The 9,207-nt window shown below is 43.9% G+C and overlaps 1 protein-coding gene across 1 annotated transcript in view; it reads right to left on the reverse strand.

Moving 5' to 3' along the window:
• Positions 1-9,207, reverse strand: part of SLX4 (SLX4 structure-specific endonuclease subunit) — a 21,851-nt gene that overhangs the window by 9,918 nt on the left and 2,726 nt on the right. The window contains exons 3-6 of the mRNA XM_009881940.1: positions 9,088-9,207; positions 7,145-7,360; positions 5,967-6,181; positions 4,535-4,848 (exon numbers count right to left, since the gene is read on the reverse strand). The exon at positions 9,088-9,207 is cut by the window's right edge and continues 100 nt beyond it. Of these exons, the coding sequence (XP_009880242.1) occupies positions 4,535-4,848; positions 5,967-6,181; positions 7,145-7,360; positions 9,088-9,207 (865 nt within the window). The remainder of the gene's footprint in view (positions 1-4,534; positions 4,849-5,966; positions 6,182-7,144; positions 7,361-9,087) is intronic.

Genomic DNA, 9,207 nt, shown 5'->3' on the forward strand with positions numbered 1-9,207 from the left:
ATGCTAAAATTACGAATCAGGAATGGGGAAATTAAATAAGGCTAGAAACCTCCTGGCTGCACCATCCTCTATGCAAAGCAAACGTACCAGTCAGAAGGCAGCACCAAGCGGCCATGTGCTCCTGTGGGGGAGTACACACCAGAACACGCTCTCCTACGAGGAGGCCAGCCAGACCGGACTTCACAGATGTGACAAAGGTCTTAAGCATGGGTGGGGGGATGCGTTACCAATGCAATGGATTCACTTGCTCTACATGGTCACTCTCTGTCTGTGCTCATATAAAGCACAAATCTCTCCCACTGGCAATCCGACTCTTCAGCAACACTTCATTTGCTCAGGAAAACTATAATGGAATCAAGCTAAATCTGAAAAAAATTATCATAATGTTTTTTTTCTGGTAGCAACTGAGTTTCAACAACAGTATCAGAACAGTTTCTGCATTGCTAAAGGCCTCTAGTTCAATAGACTCAGAAGCTTATAAAACAAGATGTTTTTTCCTGCTAAGGATTTTTTTTAATACCCCTAAAGAATATCTAGAGTTTCTGTAACAAGTAGCTGGGATGCTCCAGTTCAGTAGATTCCCACCTCAGAGAATTGTCTCCCTTTACAAGTCTCTTAATTTTATTAGCACAATATGGAAGTGCGTTCTCAAGGCATCAAAATTTACCTGGCATCAAAAGCTATTAGCTTTCACAGCATGATTATTTATTTTCAAGCCAAAGATAGTAAGTTTCACCAGATAAAGTGGGTGACCCTGGTAGGAAGATGAATTACGTGTTTCTTATGTGCACTTCAATTAAAGAAAACCGATTATATATCCATGGGGAATTACACGTCCACCGGCGTATCTGAGGTATGATGTGATCTACAGAACACTACTGGCTTGATAAAAAAATCAGCTGTGACTTACTAGCCTGTATTCTTCACCTATTCACCATAGAGAGCACGCTGATTTTCAAGCTAGATCCTCTGACATGCACTCCCAAAACAGAGGATTCTCTATACTAAACCTTTTAAAAGCTCACATTAGCAGCAAAAAAGTGCTCATCTTCCAATGGATCTCACAGCATTCCACATCATTTATCAGGCTGTTATGCCAAATGAGAGAATTCAGCACGAGTGCAAGAATTCTCTCTTCCACTGAGTGGAAGCACGGCGTGGAGAGGATGGTGACAGAGGAGGAACAGCCCCATTTGGAACCACCCAAAGTAGCTGGGGGTGTGAGCCTGGAGGAAGCACCAGGCACCTCTTGTCCCTTCTGGGCTGCAGCCAGTCTTCTCTTGGATAGCCTGGGCATTAAAGCAGAGTACTGCCAAATGTGGTACAGCTGCATCCCTAGTTCCTACCCCCGAATACTCTTAGTGCTATAACTTAACTGTTTAACCTGGTTCTCTTTATATGAACTATGCACAAATTGGCCTTATGTTACCTGTGATTTTAAATCATCTCTCTCATCAGGTAGTGTAAGTACTGAAAAATCCACAGGCCTGCCTGTGGACATCACTGAAATACCACCACGCGTGCTGATCTCACCTGTGCCCACGATGATTCCTGAGTGACTGTGAATCTTAAAAACCTCTTTGTTTCTATGGAAAGGAACAGGAAATAGTCCATACTTCTATGAACTGCACAAATGCTTTTTTTTTACAGTGCTAAATAAATAGATAAAAAGTGGAAAAAAAAGGGTTGTCCTTACTCTTTTACCGCTACTCGTCAGGAAGCTCTTCTCTTTGGACGGGGGCACAAAGCCACTCTGTGGCGTATCGCTGGAAGGCAGTTCTCCTCAAAGAAGAAAACACACATCACAAATCACATACAACTCCTTTGTGAGACAGAGCGATGCAAGAACTCCTAACACGATCCTTGCCGGGACAGCTCCCCGAGACAACTGCTATAAGCGAGCTGACCGAGCTGAAGTCTCAGCCTCTCCCTCACGCCTTTATTGGAGGGTTTGGCTCAGGGCTGTGACAGGCCGTGGGTACCCGAGTACCATTCAGCTGCAAGCAGCACTGATCTGCTGCACATCTGTGCATGCCATAATCATCCAGATGGAGGAACTGCGAGTGCAGCATGCTCCTCTGCTTTCACATCTCAGTTTTCCTCCAGTGGGAAAAAAACGACAACAAGCAGGATGGGACATGCCACGGTCCCATCCTAGCAGACAGGCAGAATGCATCTTCGATCCGCGTTTCAACCCCAACAAAATGCTGTGGGTCCTCGCGAGGCAGCCAGTGAAACCAGTTTCGCACAGCCCGAGCCCAGTGGTAGTCTACAGAGTGTGTAGAACATAATGTCTTCAGAAATGGGTTCTGGTGCATTAGTGTCTACACAGTGTTTTTTCTCCACCCGGTCTCATTTACACAGACAATATACATTTATGGGCGGAAATTATTTCCCTCACCCAGGAAGCTGTATCTCCTCTGAAATCCCAGGAATAGTTTTATAGGATCAGAAATCATTTGCTGCAGTTTAGTAAGGGAAGTGATGAATACCATACCCAAGTGAAAACGCAGACAGGTGAACGTAGCAGCCATGTTCTCTTTCACAGGTGAACAGGAGACACACAACACATACCGCTGAACAGCCAGGCCATTTTAAGGGATATCATTGACCTTGAAATGTGCAGTTGTGCACCACGTGCAACTATGACTTGGGACATTAGAGAGCTGCCTGTAGAGGAATTCTAGATGTTGTATTTTTTCAACTCTGAATTTTTTCAACTTCAGGTTTGTGTAATCAATGTACCAACATAAAATCATTCCTCTTGCACTTCTCTTTCACCTGAATGTCTCAAGACCTCAAAAGACAGTGCACATAACAGAAAGACTGTCCAAATAGCTAGGATGGGCATTTTGGCCCAGCTGCTGAACATGCCTGGTAGAAGATACTTTGATATTTTAAGGGAATTTTAAAATATGGGATTTATGAATCATTTCAGAAACATCAGCTTGATTGTATCTAAAGCTGACTGCAGAAAAATGTCCCTCCACAGTATCACCTCTTGGATCAACAACAACATCCTGGGGTGCCGTCACGGCCCTCCTAACTCAGCACAGCAGAAGTCTGGCTCTGTGCAGCTGAAGGGACTGGGGACAGGGCTTACAAAGCTGCCAGAACTCACCTGGCTGCTCCGCTGCCTGAACGTGGTCAACATCAAGGTTCCACTGAGTGAGGGTAAGTCCTTCCCTGGCCAACTCAACTAGGTCCTGCAGGGTCTGAACATCCTTCTGGCTGTGAGATAAAAACTGCCCGTCTCCTTCATGGCCTGACTTGGATTCATCAGAAGTTTGGTGTCCAACCTCTGTGCAAGCAGGCTCATGAGAACTGAGGTCTGGCTGAATTTGCTGGGATACTTTTGGCTGATCAGATCCCGCTGAAGGCAAAAGGTTGTCTGGCTTATGATTCTGATCAAAAGAGAGGGGAAAAAAAGACACCAATAAATTAGGTCTCGTTTTATGTATTTGCAGAGCTCAAAGTAGTCTCTACTTCATACTTTTGAAACGTCTAGTAAAGGATTACAGAATGTTCCCCAGGTACATGGGCTTCAGTGGCAAAAGCTCTCTGCAGTTTTACGAAGGACTCTCCAGAGATAAGACAGCTCTGAACAGAAGAAAAGAAAATACAACAGAAAATGCAGAAAAGGTGGTTCCTCCAGGAGCATGTCTGTGCAGGCAATTGCCAAGCAGGGAGAAAGGATGGTGGAAATGCTCCCACTCCAACATCTAAATATTCCGTTATAGCTAGAGCGCCTGGCAACAGTCACAGCTGAAGCTCTCCAGGTGCTTCTGTTCTGAGTTCTGAAATGCTTTTGCAGTTACATGTAACTAAATCAAACTTTCACCTTGGAGCTGATATTTTCCAGGTTTGGTCTCTGTTTCCCAATAAAAATAGTTTTGTTTGTTTATTTCAGAGTAAAAATGTTTTAGCCATTTCTGTGAATGGAAAGAATCAGAGGGAAAACACACTCTTGCCATGATTTTAAAGGCCCTTCTAAACTTCTCTGGCAGTTTTTCACTTGAACGAAAGGGCAACAATCTTCATAGAATGGAGTCCCTCCACTACAGCCCCAGCCTGCAATAAGCCAGTAAAAAACTTTGAGCTTTGACTAGGGCAGAATTATTAAATAAAGCACCTATATATGCACAGTAGTTTTTGAACAGAAGCACCAAGTAATTCTTCAAGGAAACAACGAAGGAAGAGAAGTGATACCCTTCCTTCTCAGACAGCAACAATGTGATGAGAGACTAAAAGCGCTTTGTCTATTTCTGTAGGCTTGTTTTGTAAAAATACAGAGCACTGAAAGAGGCAGCAGATCTAGGTGAAAACCAGAATGAAACAGTGGAACTGAAAAACCGGATCAAAGCTCATATGCACCAAGAGGCAGTGGGATGGGACAACAGGGCACGAGCAATGAGTACGAGTATGCCGATGCAGGGGATCGCTTGTTTAAATACCAAATGAGGAAACAGAAGGGTTACAGGGCAAGCGAACTAGGGCACGCAAGTATCAGAAAAAGGACAACGGAGCATCGCACCTGCACAGGCTTCCAAGGTACAATTGGAGGGGTTAATTCAGCAGTGTAGAATGATTCAGGGTCACAGGGTCCCGTCAAAGCACTGATATTCCATAAAAAGCACTCCTTGGTTTTGGACAATGGCAAAAGCCAGGTTGCTTTCCCAGATTCATCCTCCAAAATCCTACTAGTGGGAAGCTGAGGGGTGGGAGGGAATTCCACCTCTTCTGCAAGCAGCATAGCTACTCGGTCTTGGATCCTTTTGCGGGCCTTCTCTGGGTCCTGAAGCAGTAATGGTGGAGGTGCAGTTGGGCCTCTTTTACGACGTTTTTTCTCTTTAAAAAGAAAAGGAAGAAGAACCCAAATAAGTAAACAGCTGAACACATAGGGCAGAGGAGCTCAACAGGCCAGCTCCTTCAGGTGTTGTGGTCAGTGATGACCAAAAGTCAGCTAGCTACAAGCTGAACACAGCTCTGAAAGATTTCCACAGGTAGTCCAAAGCCTCACATCACCCTTATGGGAGACATGAGCTCCAGAAAAGACTGACTCCTGATCACACTGCTCTGCTGCCTGTTGGGAGCAGTCACATCTTTACAAGATGTGATCATTATGGAAGCTACTGATATCCATGCAGTCTACTTCCCAGACCCGGGGAATGGGGCCCGTACGGCGCTTGACTAGATCCCACTGCTTCACAAAAAAAGGGAGAAAAAAAAACCACCAACAAATCCATGAAGGACTCCTTTTCTTGTGCATAGGTCACTGATTATATCAAACCACAGCTCACACAAACACTGCACAGCTTCATTTGGGAATCCTCTGCCTTACTACCACCCAACCCCAAATCCAACTGGCACTACTTATTGCCAGGAGGAGACCTGAGCAGTGGCACAAAGAGTGAATTCTGCCCTCTGCACAGCACTCGGTGCTCTCCCCTGGCAGTTGTCTTCCTTTCTAAACCTTTTTACACACTGAAATAGCGAAGCACATGCTCAACAGCATGTAGTATACACATATGTCCACTACAGAAAGAAAACAGAGATGAGAGATAAGGCTGAAAAAGCTGCATTAATCCAGGTTGCAGCAGGATGAATAGGAAAAAAATCTATTGCAGGAGAAATAGCAATAATCTGTTCACGTTATTTCTTTTCACTTCCACAGTTTACAAAAAAGAAGAGCTTATCTTAAGAATATTTTACAGATTCAAAACAATCAACTGGTGAAAAAAATCACGAGATTCCTAAGGGATTTCACTAAAACCCACAGACATTCTGCAACCTTTCTTGATGTGTGTGGATACTGCATATTGTTGAAGCTTCGACAGCTTAAATAAAACAGAAACTGAGCTGTCATCCCTCCTATACCCAACAGGAAAGCTTCGGTGAAGTGCAGGCTGTGCTACATTATTCCTCCAATAACACAGCCTTTGACACTAACTCACTTCAACACATACCTGATCCTGGCTTCCATTTGATTGGCAAAGCAGCCACTGGTTTCACATTTGTAACTGATTTTGCTTGTTCCTGCTTTTCTTGCTCCAACAGAGAGCGTGACATTGCCATAGCAACCAGCAAATCTTCATCCTTAGTCTCCATTTTGGCCCTCTTCTGCATTTTCTTTGAGTCCTCTTTGGAAGAGCCTTTTCGCTTTGACCTGCTTGGTTGATTGCTGAAATACAAGAATGCAGCAGGAAGCCCAAGTTAATGTGACTGGATCACAGACAAGAAACACTGAACACTCCAGACCAGCTGCTCTACTGGCTCAGAGAGATTCCCATATCCACAATAATGAAAAACTATTCGGTACCTTCTTCCCTAGCACAGAGCAAAGTATTTCTTATCACCCATAGAATTTAGAGCAATTTAGAGAAAGTCTTATTTTGAAAAGGTGACCACAAGACCACAGCACTGATGTAAACATCTGCTACCTCTATCTTGAATGCTTTTTTGTACCTAAGGGGAAAAAAAGTTGTAGCAGGGCAAAAACAAGATTGCCAGAAAATGCTTTCCCACTCTTTTGCTTCTGCGGGGAACCGGCAACGGTCCTTCCTCAGCACAAAGGGACTTACGAGCCCTTCTACAAATTTAGTTAGGCACCTCTTGCTGTACTCTGAAGCTTATGCTCAAATCCAAGACAGCAGATGCAGCTCTGCGTTTCAAAACACCACGTCTGTTTCCTCTTTGGCTCGGGGTGTAAAGCATTATATCCAGTACAGCCACAAGCCGAATAGCTGAGGCATTGGCACGAGAGATGCTCAGGAGAGACTGCATACTCGTACTATGTGGTTTGCTTAATAAGCCAACACACACCGTTCAGCTTTACTGCACAGTTGTCTCCTAGAGCACAAATATTTCTGACACACCAGTGCAAGATTATTTACTCCGCATTTTGCTCCTGCCTGCTGACTTCTAAAGTCAGCCACCACCCGACCACTTCTGAAGGAAAGCAATATGATTTCTCCAACTACCTACCACATTCTCCTCATGTGGTACCGGGCCATGGCTCCACTTGACCTTCTTTGGACTTCGGGCCCACCCAGAGTGTGAGTCTGCTTCGCTTCTACCGTTCATCCCCAGGAGCAGAAGGTCAATGTCTCTCAGTAACCAGCATCTTTTATTTTCACCAACTTACCTGGGACACTGAAGAGGTGCATCACCAAGTGTGGACACCTGCAACTGCACTGCCTGAAGAAGCAGCTTAGGAGGAACATCCATCTCGACAGCACAGCGTTTCAAGTGACTGACTCGGCTCTGTGGGGTTTGGAACTGCTTCCCGCAGATGGGACATTCAGGGACCAGTGGTTTGTTGGAGGATGACATCTGTGCTTCTTCCATCTCATCCAGACACCTGTAAGATGACGGCAAAGCTTACCTCTGAAAACTTTAAAACTCTCTGCGCTAAGATTTACTCCATGTTAAAGACAAGGAAGCACAATAATCTCTAATATCTGTAACAGCCAGAAAAACATCACCTAAAGAAGCAAGAATTATGTGCCCACCACTGTGATGAATATGACATGTAACAGTTACACAGAGATCACGGCCTCAGAGGCATATTTAAAACATGTTGCTCAGAAGCAAGCACAGGCAATAACCTTCTTTAACTTCATCATGTGTACATTATCTATTCTCTTTCTGCATTCATTCTAACATCCCAGCTAATTTATAAGCTACCATTAAAAAAAGAATGAACCTACCAGAGAAATGGTAAGTCTTTCTCATCCAAAACAGGACTACTTCTTGTCCTTCTTACTACTTTTGTAGGCATGACCATGTGCAGTGTCATGAACACAAGCGTTTTCAAGCCAGGTATCTCACTTAACAAGGACAGTGTTTTATGTCATGGAAGAGGGATCAGTCAAAATTAACACCACATTTAAGAGTGCAAGATAGTGAACTTCTAATAATTTCTGGTAGGTCAAAACTATGTAAAAAATTTTAATGGTTCTTTTTCTGTCCTCTCCAAAGAGATTCAGAGTGTGAAATCCTGGATCTGCAGTACCTGTTATAAAAATCACTCCCTGATGAGGTAATGACACACACAATGGTCTCTGTGTAAAAGACCATTCATCTGATGTACTAGGACTGGTGATTACTAGTTTGCCACTGCATCTATCCATCTACAGCTTTACTTCTTGTGATGAAGACTGCTATCAAAAAATCCATGGCTAATATAACCTTGTAATCTCATCTTACGAGATGAGATTACAGAAAATTTCTGACACCGTCACTGTTTTACAATCTCTGTCCTCTCAAGCAGCAGTAAGTATCTGAAGACAGAAACAGCAATGCCACCTCTAAAGCTGCAGCTGCAGACAACCCTAATGAATGCGAGCCACTCAATAACGTGATGTAGGACTGGACAAATCAAATCACCCTTGCTCTCTGAAAGTGCTGGAATTAAGAAATTACAACCATTCAAATGTGCTGTTTCTGCTACTTCCTCAACAGAGAAGCACACACTTTTAATTTACAAAGAGCTATCTGTACATAATATATTAACAGCACTTGACATTTACCACCAAGGAAACTGTTAAATTAAGGGCACTAATTTCAATTTAATTGCTGACAAAAGAGAAGGCAGGGATGCCCTCCCTTAGCCTCTCCACTCTCACTGTCAAAGTTCTACAGTGCAAGTTAGTCATCTTTCTGAACAGTACCACCTTTCCCTCAGCAAACAGCTTGGATACACAGTGACATACTAGATGTCCTTAGACAAACAATTTTAAGCAAAATAGATCAAACATTACTCTGTTGACTGAAATGAGCAGATCTTAGAATCTGCAGTAGTAGGTCCTCATTAATTTTGCTAGCCACTTTAGAATCGCAGCCCCTCTGCCACACTACTGATGAAAGCAGCGTTGGCCTTACCGCACACATCCAGTGTGCCCTTGCAGGGCAAGACGATCAGCCTCTGCTTTGAGATAAAACTGACTTGTTAATTCAAGCGATAAAGGTCGATGTCACTATGCAGATTCCCCTGCTACCATGTTCTTTAACGGCTAAGCTGAGCGAGCAGTCTATAAGGTTAAGGGGGAGAGGATGCAGAAAGGGCATATCAAGCTCGTCTTTCACCTGTTAACATGCTGCTCTCGTCGCGTTGTGTTCATGGCTGAGAGATCCTTCTGGCAGATCTGACAAAAAAACAAGCCTACATCCTCTAGGCTTGCCAGGGCTTCCTCTTTGGTTTCCTGC

This window comes from Charadrius vociferus, unplaced genomic scaffold, assembly GCF_000708025.1.
Source record: "Charadrius vociferus isolate BGI_N301 unplaced genomic scaffold, ASM70802v2 scaffold593, whole genome shotgun sequence".
Classification (NCBI taxonomy): domain Eukaryota; kingdom Metazoa; phylum Chordata; class Aves; order Charadriiformes; family Charadriidae; genus Charadrius; species Charadrius vociferus.